General features: G+C 40.1%; 7 protein-coding genes across 7 annotated transcripts; 5 read left to right on the forward strand and 2 right to left on the reverse strand. All coding sequences in view use genetic code 12, as the record gives it.

Moving 5' to 3' along the window:
- Window positions 1–322: 322 nt before the first annotated feature.
- YST1 (40S ribosomal protein uS2) lies at window positions 323–1935 on the forward strand. Its single transcript, XM_064917393.1, has 2 exons — window positions 323–530; window positions 1006–1935. Exons 1-2 carry the CDS (start codon window positions 441–443, stop codon window positions 1699–1701), a joined length of 786 nt encoding a protein of 261 aa, XP_064773736.1. The 5' UTR covers window positions 323–440; the 3' UTR covers window positions 1702–1935.
- Window positions 1936–2895: 960 nt separating this feature from the next.
- On the forward strand, window positions 2896–4151 carry RJT20DRAFT_128951 (SDR family oxidoreductase). Its single transcript, XM_064917394.1, has one exon. It carries the CDS (start codon window positions 2994–2996, stop codon window positions 4002–4004), a length of 1011 nt encoding a protein of 336 aa, XP_064773737.1. The 5' UTR covers window positions 2896–2993; the 3' UTR covers window positions 4005–4151.
- Window positions 4152–5533: 1382 nt separating this feature from the next.
- SMI1B (Smi1bp) lies at window positions 5534–7048 on the forward strand (the record flags this gene model as incomplete). Its single annotated transcript, XM_064918824.1, has 3 exons — window positions 5534–6146; window positions 6186–6833; window positions 6924–7048. 3 exons carry the CDS (start codon window positions 5534–5536, stop codon window positions 7046–7048), a joined length of 1386 nt encoding a protein of 461 aa, XP_064773738.1.
- A 45-nt stretch (window positions 7049–7093) lies between these two features.
- Window positions 7094–8627, reverse strand: DIE2 (dolichyl-P-Glc:Glc(2)Man(9)GlcNAc(2)-PP-dolichol alpha-1,2- glucosyltransferase). Its single transcript, XM_064920355.1, has one exon. It carries the CDS (start codon window positions 8531–8533, stop codon window positions 7139–7141), a length of 1395 nt encoding a protein of 464 aa, XP_064773739.1. The 5' UTR covers window positions 8534–8627; the 3' UTR covers window positions 7094–7138.
- A 432-nt stretch (window positions 8628–9059) lies between these two features.
- On the forward strand, window positions 9060–10689 carry RJT20DRAFT_135651 (uncharacterized protein; the record flags this gene model as incomplete). The annotated part of the gene is made up of 2 exons (XM_064918419.1): window positions 9060–10032; window positions 10088–10689. The coding sequence occupies 2 exons, from the start codon at window positions 9060–9062 to the stop codon at window positions 10687–10689; spliced, it is 1575 nt and encodes a 524-aa protein (XP_064773740.1).
- Window positions 10690–11382: 693 nt separating this feature from the next.
- Window positions 11383–12708, forward strand: PIN3 (Pin3p). Its single transcript, XM_064920356.1, has one exon. It carries the CDS (start codon window positions 11755–11757, stop codon window positions 12562–12564), a length of 810 nt encoding a protein of 269 aa, XP_064773741.1. The 5' UTR covers window positions 11383–11754; the 3' UTR covers window positions 12565–12708.
- Window positions 12709–12852: 144 nt separating this feature from the next.
- On the reverse strand, window positions 12853–13761 carry PHB2 (prohibitin subunit; the record flags this gene model as incomplete). Its single annotated transcript, XM_064919723.1, has 1 exon — window positions 12853–13761. The coding sequence occupies one exon, from the start codon at window positions 13759–13761 to the stop codon at window positions 12853–12855; it is 909 nt and encodes a 302-aa protein (XP_064773742.1).
- Between the last annotated feature and the right edge of the window lie 345 nt (window positions 13762–14106).

The following is a 14106-nucleotide window of genomic DNA, read 5'->3' on the forward strand; positions in this document are numbered from 1 at the left end:
ACCTCATTCCCTTCCCCTTCCTTCCTTCATATTGACCAAGTTTTGCACCCAAACCAGTCGCATTACAGTTGCATCACAAACACATTAGGGCTGGGCCCTATTATACAACCACCCCACGTGATCCTCCCTCATGGTGTCTCCCTGCACCACCCTGTCTCCAACCACCTATATACATTTCTTCGTGCGCGCACAAGCAAATCCATCCACACGCCCATAGTCTTTTACATCATCGTAAACGTCCTGCAGACATCACCACATAGTTAACACTGCTCGCACTTTTCACTATCAATCTCCTCAGGTAGTGAGAGCACAGTATAGTGAGAATTTTCATAAAAATTTTCATCAGTAGTGAATTTTTTTTACGTTTTGAAAGTTGATATATTTTTACCTTTAGAGACTCGTGAAGCTTTATTTCCAGTACCAAGAAGTATCAACTAAAGATGTCATTACCAGCTTCGTTTGACTTAACTCCTGAAGATGCTAAGTTGTTGTTAGCTGCCAACGTTCACTTGGGTTCCAAGAACGTTCAAGTATGTGAACTCCGCAAAGAATTCAATCATAGTGAGGACGAGGATAAGATTTTGAATTAGTAGAGATAGAAAATGGGATTAACAGATCGATAAAATACCAGTGGAAAAGAGAGGAAATGATAGAGGAGATATCATTTCTAATGTAGCCATATGTGATCGATGAAATGATGAGGTCTTTCCATTGGAATGCTCATTGAGCATCTTGAATCTGTACCAAAGCTTTATATTTGGGGTATGAAAAATAGCAAAAAGACACAATTAAACCAGTAAATCCAACGAATTCACTTCCAGAAAAGCCAGAGATCAAAGAAATTCTGGACCGTTCATCCATTGAACGTAAAAATTTTAGAATCTTTCCATCCATGAAAATTTCAGTAAAAAGATTCATCATCCAGCGTAACTAATTCATTATCATACCTCGTACATCCCTATGATGAACCATTATGATAAAACAATATACTAACAGTTATTTTAGGTTCACAACAAGCCATACGTTTACAAGACCAGACCAGATGGTGTTAACGTTATCAACATCGGTAAGACCTGGGAGAAGATTGTCTTGGCTGCCAGAATCATCGCTGCCGTTCCAAACGCTTCCGACGTTGCTGTCTGTTCTTCCAGAACTTTCGGTCAAAGAGCCGTCTTGAAGTTCGCTTCCCACACCGGTGCCACTGCCATTGCTGGTAGATTCACCCCAGGTAACTTCACTAACTACATCACCCGTTCTTTCAAGGAGCCAAGATTAGTTGTTGTTACTGACCCAAGAACCGATGCTCAAGCTATCAAGGAGTCTTCTTACGTCAACATTCCAGTTATTGCCTTGACCGACATGGACTCTCCATCTGAATACGTTGATGTTGCTATCCCATGTAATAACAAAGGTAAACACTCCATTGGTTTGATCTGGTGGTTGTTGTCCAGAGAGGTCTTAAGATTAAGAGGAATCATCCCAGACAGAACCACCGAATGGTCTGTTATGCCAGATTTATACTTCTACAGAGACCCAGAAGAGATTGAACAAAACGCTGCTGAGGAGTCCAAGACCGCCGAGGATGTCGAGGAAGTCCCAGCTGTTGAGGCTGACGAGTGGACCGGTGAGACTGAAGAAGTCGACTGGGCTGAATCTGGTGCTACCCCAGCTGTTGAGGATGCTGCTGCCAGCAACTGGTAATTTTAATTTATTACTTTTTGATAAAATAATTAATCAAGTTGTATAAAGGGTCTCTCCAGGGGGCCTCGATGAGTTCTTGGAGTTCTCTTTTTGCAGTGCTTTTATTATTCGTCATTGTTTAATAGTAGTCTTTATTGGGGAGTATAAATTATCATTTTTCTTATCATCTGCAAAAATAAATAAATGGAAAAAATGTATCTGTATAATTCTATAATAGATATCGTCGTTTTATTAGTTTATTGTTTGTAATTGTACCTTATTAATTAAATGTCATATATAAATAGTTCTTAGTAGTTCTCTAATAAGGGAAGATCGAAAAACAATTTCCTTTTGTTCACTAGATTTTTTGGTAATGCTTATGAATATAATGTAGTCGGCATTGAGACAGCTAAGACAGCTACTAGTGCAAAGCTGTGGAGTGAGAGGGCCATAATCATCATTTCCATCTAAAACGCATATAGCAAAGACGGCTCAGTCATAAAGTTCAAATGCAAAATATTGTGTAGCGGAGGGGTCCATGAAACAACCAAGCGGACCTGAGCTCAGACTTGTGAAATGCAACTCCACAATTAGAATTTTTCTGCAAGTAGAGTTATCCTGAAACACCATCCCTGAGCTCCTATTTCACTTAGGTTATCTCTTTGGTTGCTGTCCTATTCTACCGTGTCTCATCTAATTGTCTCCGCATTGGAGTGGCTATGTGGTTCCAATGGCTCCACACAAGTAATTCTATCAGCCCAATCGGTCTTTGACAAATTTCTAGCAGCCTATGTTGTGATATTCGAGGCATCCTGAACTTTGCCTTAGTAAGCTTCTGTGAATATCAATCTCATATTCATTCCAACTCTCGTCGCTCCTAGTATGGTGTATCCCAATTAGGTAACGCCGAGGGCATTTATCCGACGCATGAATATGTGCTCGGAGAAGCTTTTCGCTATGTGCAAGCGAAGTCTCAGCTTTCTGTTTCTAGTTAATAATACTGTGCGAATCGGGTATAAGTCCTGCAAGGTTTTCCATCGGACTTGACTTTTAGGGAAATACCGAAAGGAACACGGTTCAGTTTTTCCTTGTCTCTTACTCATTGGGCTTCCATTGCGAATCATCGGCATTTCTCCGTTAATGCAGTTACCGAGATATCAGTTTGCCATGTGCTGGGGATAGAAGTATAAATTGAACACCTTTGCTCCTGTTGACAGCAGAATTTTCAATGTTGTTATTCATTCTTCAAAGATTTCCTATTACTAAAGAAATTTTACTAACTTAACATAACCAATAATACTAATTTAACTACAATGGCTGTTACAGTTTTCGTTTCCGGTGCTACTGGCTTCATCGCCCAACACATCGTTCAACAATTGATCGAGAGAGGATACAACGTCATCGGTTCCGTGAGATCTGCCTCCAAGGGTGACCAATTGAAGGAATCCTTGAAGTCTGACAAGTTCTCTTATGAAATTGTCGCCGACATCCAGAAAGAAGGAGCCTTCGACGAGGCCTTGAAGAAGCACCCTGAGGTCACTGTGTTTTTGCATACCGCTTCTCCATTCCATTTTAACACCACTGATATTGAGAAGGATTTGTTGCTCCCAGCCATTGAAGGTACTAAGAACGCCTTAAGCGCTATTAAGGCTCATGCTCCACAAGTTAAGAGAGTTGTCGTTACTTCCTCCTACGCTGCCATGTTCGAAGATGATAATAACCCAAACTACACCGCTAACGAAGCTAGCTGGACCAAGTTGACTTGGGAACAAGCCAAGGAAAATCCATTGAATGGATATATTGCTTCCAAGACCTTTGCTGAACAGGCTGCCTGGGATTTCGTGAAGGAGCAAAAGCCTCACTTCCAGTTGTCCATTGTCAACCCCGTATACGTCTTTGGTCCACAAGCATTTGATTCTGATGCCGTTGGTACCTTGAACACCTCCTCTGAAATCATTAACTCCTTGTTGAAATTGGGACCAAAGGATGAAATTCCAGAGATGCAAGGAGGTTACATCGATGTCAGAGATGTCGCAAGAGCCCACCTTGTTGCCTTTGAATCCGATGCTGCCATTGGTCAAAGAATATTAACAACCAACAAGGAAAGATTTTCCACATACGCCATTGTTGAAATCATCCGCGAGAACTTCGCTCAATACAAAGACCAGCTTCCAGCCGTTAATACTCACAGCCACGAAGAAGCCATTGGAAAGGGTTGTAAGCTCGACCCATCCAAGTCTTGGAAGATTCTTGGATTTGAACCAATTGACCTTAAGAAGAGTGTCATTGATAGTGTTGCTCAAATTTTGAAGAACAAGCAATAGATTCCATTGGAAAAATTTCATATAACGACAAAGATAGAAGATGTCTAGAATATGTGTAAATGATTATTATTAGCAATAAACATACGTGATACTTGGATATAGTAGCGTAGGTGTACAACAAAAGTAAGGTGAACTTAACTGAACATAGGTGAAATTACTTCCTTCGTTTGCTTATAAAAAGTAGCTGCAAAAACCTATATAAAATAAAAGGCAGCCATTTTCTTGCATACAAGGGTATAAATTTGTTACCCGGACTCAACCAAATTTTCCATCATCACTAAAAAAATGCTGATGGTGTGAATATTTTACTTGGTTAGCTTTTGGTTCTTTATATTTGTTTACCACGGATAGCGGCCTAAAATCAAAATGATCCTAGTTGATGCGCTTCGCTCGAGATATTTCGGTGTCTCGGTTTGGTTTTGAAGCGTTCTCGTTCTGAGAGCATTTCTGTACTGAATAGAGGCGTATTGATGCCCCCTTCTTGAATAATGCCTAGTATGGTTGAGGGTATTCTTTGGCCATCTTACTAATGCGATGGGGTTGTTCGCCTTTAAGTTTGTTTTCAGGATAATGTTTTGTTTATGGTGGGCTCTTCCCAGAGCAACGTTCCCGGTTTATCGTGTATTTTCTTCGTGATAGGATTTGCACTTCATGCCCGGGCTATATTTTGTATTGTAGAAAGTAAAATTTCAGTAGACCATTGATTGGAATGTTCTGTGTACTCATAAAGACTTCGAATAATCTCCTGTTTAAATTCACAGCTCGAGTTTTGAAGCGCTGTCGAACTTGATCCAGAGACTTCATCAATTCTCTCGGGTGGAGTCAAAACCATCGTGTCGTTTCTCACCCAAATAAACTGATGTAAGCATTTGCGGCAATGCAGTACACTTGGTTCTGCCACTGCAACCAGCACTCCACTCATCTGTCTTTTCACTGTCAAACCCCAAATCTTTTACGGGACTCGGATATAATCTACATAATTCCGATTGAAATCCTGTTCCACTTCCCGAACTATCTCCATTACTCATCTAGCCGGCTTCCTACACCTCTGCCCATTCCAACCACTAACTAGATCGGCTATAAATCGCGCTTACGTCATCCCTTAGTCACACATGTCAAATTGAAACAACGCGTTTCAAGAAAATATTCCCATTTCAGATAAAGTCAAGTAGACGAGTAGACCCATGTTTGCTAAAGTGCAGTTGTACACACCCTTCCGCTGTAATTAGAGATCGTTTGTGATACAGTCCTCGCTTGAAATAAGGCTGGAATCAGTTTCTTCTTTCCAGCAGAAGAAAAGGTTTGGTATTCGTCGTGTTTACTCTATACTATTGACATCAAATCTTAGCTACAATTGGTTCCTCAAATAACCAAAGAGACACTCGTTTATATTAGCCCAAAGTTTGACCTACGGACAGAGTCGGATCCGAAGATTCATACAATAACTCATCCGAATCACCCAATTTGACAGTGCAAGTGGTACTACATTCGTTCCAGACCGTTATAATAACAGAGCAAACATATCCACCATGAAGTTTGGGCAAAAATTCCAAGAATTCATTTACTCCATTAGTACAAGTGATAAGTACTCCGAATTTGATTCTAGAAAGTCCTTCAATAGGATCAACAAGCCGGACTCTGAGACTAATCTCTTGTATTCCCATCATAACCAATCCTCTAACGATCTTATTCAGGATGTGGAGTTGGATTCAAACTATAACAAAAACAATCTCGAAGGTGTACATGAAGTCAAGTTGGCTTGGAGACATATCAAGAACTGGCTTACAACATACTCCCCAGACTTAGCGCATTCGCTTCAAGATAAATGCACAAACCTGGATCTTAATGACTTCCAGAAGGACTTGAATATCAAATTACCGAACTGTTTAGTAGAATTCTTCAAATTGACTGACGGACAATCTGATTTTGGAAACAACACGAATGATATAAATGGTCTCATCTTTGGATTGAAGCTCATGCCTCTAGATGAAATCATGATTCTGACAGAAAACTGGAGAAAGGTAGCTAGAGTCTTGAACTCAGAATTATCTCAAATCAAACAAACTACCAGGATCAATGAGTTGTCCAAATTGCCTACCAGTCACAATCACCAAAACCAGTTTAAAAAGAAATTAAGCGGGAGTGAAACATCTTCAACGAAGACTTCGTTTGATCTTGTAGACTCATTTTCTAGATCATCCAGATCGTCCTCATTGTCGACAGAAGTTTCAAATGTTTCAAATGGTAACTTCCATATTCCCACTCAGAGATGTATTCCTCCAGGTTGCACACATGAAACTTTTGCTCATCCTATGTGGATTCCTTTAATCACAGATGAAGTAGGTAACTACATTGGTGTCGATTTGTCTCCTCCTCCAAATGGTACTGGAAAATGGGGTCAAGTTATACTATTTGGAAGAGAATTCGACTTCAAGTTCAAGATTGCAGACAACTTCGGAGACTTCCTCTTGATATTTGCAAATGATCTTGAAATAGGAAACTGGGAAATCAAGCGTGACCGTAAAAACAATGACGGTGACTTATTTATTGGTAATGAGGGTGAACTTGTCTACGTAGATAAAATCACGAAGTTGGAAACGCCTTACTTGGAAGTATTGAAGAGAAGAGCAACGAAGCATTGGTTAGATGAGTTGGAGAAGTCTGAAGAGGAACTTTCACCTGAAGTCAAGCAATTGGTGATCGAATTGACGACTAAAGACAGTAGCATCTTGGACTTGACCAACAGAAGCATGACCTCCACAGATAAATTCATCAATAACAACATATCAAACATAGATGACTTCAATGAAGCCGCAAATGATTCTGAGAGTGATGAAGAGATGTCTTCTGTACCCACGAAGAAGGCATCAATAAGGAAGCCTAAGGTCAAAGTCCCAGCTTTGCAGACGAAGAATATAGCCAAGACACACTCTAATACTAAAAGCCCTCTCTCTAAGGAGGTCATTACTTCAGAAGATGTCTTAATTTCTGATAGTATTGAGTCTCAAACAGAGAAGAAGGTCTTCCTGGATGTTGAGATATGACCTACCTGCAAACATCAACAGAACAATTTTACAGGATATTGTCATTCATTTCATAATTGTATTTTAGTTTTAAGTGTCTATTAATGTATATTACCAAATTATTCTTTGGATAACTCCCGGCTCGCTAATCCAATAAAATTCGTAATTGAAGAATACCGTCACAGTTGCCACATTGATGAGATTTAGCCACAAAAATTCAAAGATGTGTCTTCTTTGACTTACTGGCTTAATGAATAGTCTGAATATTATCAACGGAACAATGTAGTATCTTGGTTCAAATAATGGCGACGGAATAATTGTTAAGCAAATAGCAACCAAGTAACATGCGATGGTGACAAATGTCATACTAAGCCTGACAGTAGCACCCAAAGTACTTAAAACCGCATAGGTTGAAAAGTGGTAGAGGGGAACTGCAACGAATTGACTGTACCGGTGGCTGATGAGCCTCTTAAATATGTAGAATGTATAATGGCGATTGTCAGCCAACAAGAATGGATGTACGACAGTGAATTTGTCAATGATGAGCTTGATCACGAAAATGGCCAATGCGTTTAAGACAAGGTTAAGACCGTAATTAGCAACTATTACAAACTTCACGTAGTTGGTGATAGTCGAAAGGCTGAACCATACGGGCCATGTGAAGGCTACGATGAAGACAAAGCAATAGAATACTTGAACTACGTGAAGTTGTATTTCATGATTCTCTTTATCTCCAAAAGTAATTCCTCCATTGATTTTTAGGAAAATTGCAAATAGAACGAAGTTTACCAAGAAGGGAATAGTCTTGTACCAATCTTTAAAAAATTGTATGATGAACAGTATGGTTTGGGAGATGACATTCGGGTTTTCTCCTCTTTTCTTGATAATTCTCCTATCAACTAATACTGCTAGTATAAATGCCGTCCATATGATATTCGTCTGCCTGAACCAGATACTAGCGAATGCAAGAAAACCACTTAAATATGACGAATAGTCGTTCAACGGTTTATTCACAACAAGTGCAAGTGATGACACTATCAACACTGTTGACCAGATATCCGTATAAAACAAAAAGTAGTACGTGAATAGCAATGGCTGTGAAATCACGTTTATGCTCCAAAATTGGTTTGGATTTGATCTTTTGAATATTCTTAATGCAATTGGAAATACCACTAGACCACCTAAGATGTTGAGAGATCTCAACACATCGATGTTCTCACATATCGATTTTGAACCCGTTATCAATGTCAACACATTGGTATAAAGAAACCCGAGAAGATAAAGGCCCGGTGGGGTTGTGATCTTATTGTCCCACTCGTGGAATTTATACTGGCAATATTTCTGGCATTGTCTAAGATGGAAGATTTCATCTATGAAAGGCAGTTTGACTTTCTTGGCCACTTCATGGTGTACCAATCCGCAGAAGCCAAAGAATAGTACCACGAAGAGAACCTTTACTACGAGAAGTCCAATAACAGGACGCGATTGTGTAACTACAAGAGGCATCTTATAGGTATATACAAGATAGCCACTGAAACATCAATATAGACAAACAGTAAAGAATATATGAATAGTATTAAATAAGCTGCTACTGACATAGTGAATAGTGTATTATATATTTACTGTAGTACTGAGTATGGTATTATGGTATAGTATGGTATTGCACATAGGGCATATAATATAATGTATGAAAAGTTTCGTGCGGCCGATTTTTTTTTTTCAGCCATTAGCCGCCAGTTCATGGTGTGCGCGCGGGTGTCATAGTTAATCTGAATAGTGAATAGGCTGCAAAAATAGTGAGAGAGCGCGTAAGTGTGAGGGTAAGCTATGTGATTATCATAAATATCATTAATGAAGAATAATGAATTGCAGATTGAAATTTCAGAATAGATATTGGTCATTGCGTTCAATCGAAGTGGCATTGTTAGGTAGGTCATATTGGTACATCACTTTTTTCAACATTATAAGTTAAAAGAAGTCAATTTATGTGCTATTTGGATGGAAATTTACTAATAATACAAAACCTCCAAAAATGTCATTTAGACTACATAACCAAAGCCCATCAAATTCAATTTTGGAAACTAGCAGCAGATTTATACCATCCAACTCGTCCTTACTGGTATACCGAAATAACAACACTCACCAGGAAACAGCGGTTCTGCGTGATCACGAAGTTGCAAATCTATCGCTTCGAGATGATATCCTCTTCAATAGATCAGAAGCATTCAATCAGAATGCTGATACCTCATTGGACTCAGCGTCTTCATCCATTTCAGCTCATTCAGCCCGTTCTCCCAAAGGAGTGCGTCGTTTGGACTCACATCAAGAATGGATTGCCGATGCATTAGGTTTTGCAAACGATTCCAAAGTTCTACAATTCGAAAGCAAACCTAACCAAACTCCGCCACGGAAAAATAGTGCCGGATCAAGAGGCAGTCATGGGTCAATCGAAATGGCCGGGCCTCTACTTTCTTCAACTGGCTCAAGAGAAGTCATGCATTTATTGGCATCCCAAGAAGCGGTGGTAACGACTACAAAACTGAGACCGCCCAAAGTCTTGACAGCGAGCGATATTCTACAGGCACCAGGCTTACGCAATGATTTTTACTCCAACCTAGTGAGTTGGTCCAAGTCAACTAATAGAGTTGTGGTAGGACTAGGACTTCATTCGTATCTTTGGGGTGTCGATAACATGGTTGAAGAACTTAAGTGTCCAGCCAGCGAGATTATCACTGCAGTTTCCTGCTCCCATTCTGAGTATGTTATCATGGCAACGGCAAAGGGGAAAATGTATCTCATAGATCAAGTTGCCAATAGAGTGTTAACAACCGTCTCTTCTGAAAACGAAAAGTGCATATTTTGCTTTGCTTGGGTCAAAAATACTTATATGTTCCTAGCTGGTAGTGAACTCGGAGAAGTGTATGTTTATGAGGTAAAAAAGGATCAATATGGAACGTTCATTTCAATGAAATCAAAGTTCAAATGCAATCAACAACAAATATGTGGTAATTATTCCCTTGAAATACCCATTGTATGGTAGGTTATTAACACATTGTATAGGTATTGCGTTTAATAGCGATTGCTCTGAAGTTGCAATAGGTGGGAATGACAATAGTTGTACAATCTGGAAAATTAATCCAGATTTTGAAGTCCAATTGAAATTCATCTTACCCCACAATGCTGCCGTTAAAGCAATTGCATACTGCCCCTGGACTCCATCGCTATTAGCAACTGGCGGTGGAAGTAAAGACAGGAAGGTCAGATTTTGGCATTCAAGTAGTGGTACTTTGCTAAAAGAGGTCCTCACCAACGGTCAAATTACTTCGCTTATATGGTCACGGTTTCTGAGAGAGATCTGTGCAACGTTTGGTTTTGGAAATGAGAAGAAGTCTTCTTTGTTGTCTATCTATTCGTACCCCGATATGACTACAGTGGTTGAGGTCCCCGCAGCGCATAACTTGAGAATCCTTTGCTCTTCCATGAGCCCAGATTATAGCTCCATCTGTGTTGCAGCGAATGACTTCACGATTCGAATCTACAAGCTATGGGAGAAAACACACGAATTGGTGGCCTCGCCCGAAACAGAGGGTTATGGCACTTATGGAAGTACACTAATTGACTTTCAAGAAGGGGTCGGAAACAGAGGAGGGAGAATAAGGTAGATGGTGACAGATTCTGAGAGAATAGTAACGATAACAGATGTTCTACTATGTTGGAAGGGACTCAATGGAATATTTTGCATCCATTATCAGTACCCTCGTCCAGTGTCACGTGAAAACTCCCCCCCAAGAATATTCCAGGCTTGGGAGACCCCTATACTGGATAAATTCCAGCCAATAGCTATTTCCGTTAAGTTTATGCACTCACCGGCACAAATCAACAGCACCAACTGGCAAATCGTATTTCCTACCACAGCCACTGCTACTAACTACACCATCAGCCATGTCATGTCATCATCAGCCATGTCATCATCAGCCATATAATAAACCTACCACCACCGCCATGGCTCTCCACACAGGCTCGGGCTATTCGTTCCTTTTTCCTGACGTAATTCCTAAAAATTACCTAAAACCGAGCCGATATATTAGTTCGTCGCACTTTCCCATAGTTAACACCTTTCAGCTCTACATATTAATGCGATCATGACAGGAATTCTCAGCTGTGCCTCCTCCTCAAAAAATGCACTGAAAGGGTAATTAGAAACATGCAGTGGAATACTCTTTGATTTTCCATAGGATTTTTACTGAGTAAATTTAACTAGTGAGTTGTTAATTAGTGAGTTGTTAATTAGTGAGTCGTTAACTACTGATTCTTTTAACTAGTGATTTATTTAATTAGTGAGTTGTTAATATTTTAATTAGTGATTTATTTGTCTGTGATTTATTTGTCTGTGATTTATTAATTTGTGAATTAATTTCTTCCTTGCAATCTCAGGCGAGAATATCCGATTGACAGAGATTACTATATTTCTATATTGCTACATATATAATTTATATTTTTAGTGATCGATATCTGTCTATATTATTATTTATATATACATCTCATTGTCATCCGTATATATATTTCTTGAGACAGATTTCATCCTGGTGTTCCGAGAATCAACTCATACTTTTACAGAGACTATAGTTTCATTTCCAAGTATCCGCTTAGTTCTGAGTTCCAAGTACCTGTCTTTTTCAACTCATCAATAGCTTAGATCAGCCCAAGAAATCAAAACTTTAGCCCACATGTCTGCTCCTTTGATAAATCGTTCGTTGACGACTATTAGAACCGAACTCGAGTTCTTAAGAGACTCGGAGGTCATCACAGAGGAGTTATACGAAAAGTTGAACCTGTCACTTCCGGCTAAGTACTCAAAGGACATGACAGCATGGGGAGTCGATAAATTAGGCTCCGTTTCGACTAACGAAAAGGCTTCATATTCAACCGATAAGTTAGCCGACCAGCTCTCCACATCACTGATCAGTGCTCCGCCAGGACGTCCTCCTCAACCACCAGCGTATAACGCCCCCGTTGCCTTCTGTAGAGCCTTGTTTGACTACAACGCAACCGAATCCGAGGATTTGGGCTTGAAGAAAGACGACCAAATCGTTGTTCTTGAGAAATTGTCACCAGACTGGTGGAAGGGACACCTCAAAAACCAGTCAACAACCGGTGTATTCCCATCTAACTATGTTGTGGAAATCTCTGAAAAAGAGTTCGAATCCCACGGAAGAGCTGCTGCTGCTCCACCTCCAGAAAAGGCTCAATACTTGCCACCACAACAGGGTTACTCCCCCCAGCCTCCACATCAACCGCCATTGCAACAACAAGCATCTTACGGTGGTTACTCACAATTCCCACCACCTTCCACTAATTACTACCCTCCTCCACAACAATTACAGCAAGCTCCTCCACAACAATTTCAACAGGAACCTCAACAACAACCACCAAAGTCTCATGATCACTTGAAGAAATTTGGTAGTAAATTGGGTAATGCTGCCATCTTTGGTGCTGGTGCCACAATTGGTAGTGACATTGTCAACTCGATTTTCTAAATGTGCTTTGTTAAATTTATAGAAGCATTGGTATATAGCAACCTTAGTTATGGATCGATTAGATGTTAAATGTTAACAGTAAGAGAGAGATGCGACTGTAGTAATTCTTACAACAAGAGTATAATGGAGAGGGTAGTGGGACATCATCAGCTATGTTTCTTCTACATCATAGTATCACGTAGACTACATTATAGTACTTCTATTAATCATGATCGTATTCGTGTTTTACTATGTACAAATATTTGGCTCTCTATTGATGTTAACGAGAAGCTTTCGACCCGATGAAAATCACTTACGGCTATCGGTAACTGTGTTCAACAACAAGGTATCGTTATCCAACAAGATTCTGTTTGGAGAGTTGGCCAAGATACCAGCAATTTCTCTGGCTGTATCCAATCTCTTCAATTCGACATAATCCTTAGACTTCTTGATGGCTTCACCAATCAATTCAGCGGATTTGGCTTCACCAGAGGCCTTCACAACTAATTGTTGCTTTTCTTGAATTGCCTTATCAACAATAAAAGCAGCTCTTTGGGCATCTTGTTGAGCAATCTGTTTGGCTTCAACAGCAGCACTGAATTCTGGAGAGAAGGTCATGAACGTTAAGGAAACATCGTCCAATTGAATGTTGAACTTTCCAGCACGACGGACCAAGTTCTCCTTGACCAATCTCGAGACCTTTTCTCTTTGAGTGATCAATTGAGAGGCATTGAATTGAGCTACTACTGACTTCAAGACCTCATTGACAATTGATGGCAACACCTTCTCATCGTAGTCAGTACCCAAAGTTCTGTAAATGTTAGGTAATTGATAGATATCTGGCTTAAACAAAACTCTGCAAGTGATGTTGACCATTTGCAAGTCCTTGGTTCCAGTCAAGGAAGCGACGTTTCTTGGCTTGGCTCTGACATCGTACACTATAGGTCTTTGGAGCCAAGGAATAACAAAGTGAGTACCTTCCTGGTAAATTGTTGGTTGAACACCGCCCACACGCGAGTAAACAATGGCTCTTTGACCACCATCGACGTTGAACAATGCATTTTGGGCAAGGACAGAAACACCTCCCAAAAGAAGCAATCCTCCAAATCCAGCAAAGAATCCCAATGGAGATCTTGGGGCATTACCTCCACTAGTACGAGCTTGAGCGGCTCTACGTCTTAATTCATTGGACAAGTTTTTCCAGTTCTGGTCACTCATGTTGCAAGCTATGATTTGGGGATTGTTATCAATCAAGAGTACTTGAATTGAATGGTGTTAAACACATGAGTTGTACCATTCTTTGCCGCTGAAGAATGGTTTAAAATTGTCGTGAGTGCAAGAGAAGTTGCCGTTGCTGCGACATTTTGCGACTGAGTGGAGAGAGAGAGGAGAGGAAGAAGGATGGATAAATGCGACATTATTGCACCCATGATGGTGACGGTGATGGTGATGGTTATAATGGTAGTGAAGATATAAAGTTTGTGCTAACAAGTGAAATATGATGTGAAATGATGCAGTACTGAAGAAGCTGAATTTGCCGTCAATTCGTAGTTTGTAATTGCT

This window comes from Scheffersomyces xylosifermentans, assembly GCF_036884685.1.
Source record: "Scheffersomyces xylosifermentans strain CBS 12540 chromosome Unknown RJT20scaffold_5, whole genome shotgun sequence".
Taxonomy (NCBI): Eukaryota; Fungi; Ascomycota; class Pichiomycetes; order Serinales; family Debaryomycetaceae; genus Scheffersomyces; species Scheffersomyces xylosifermentans.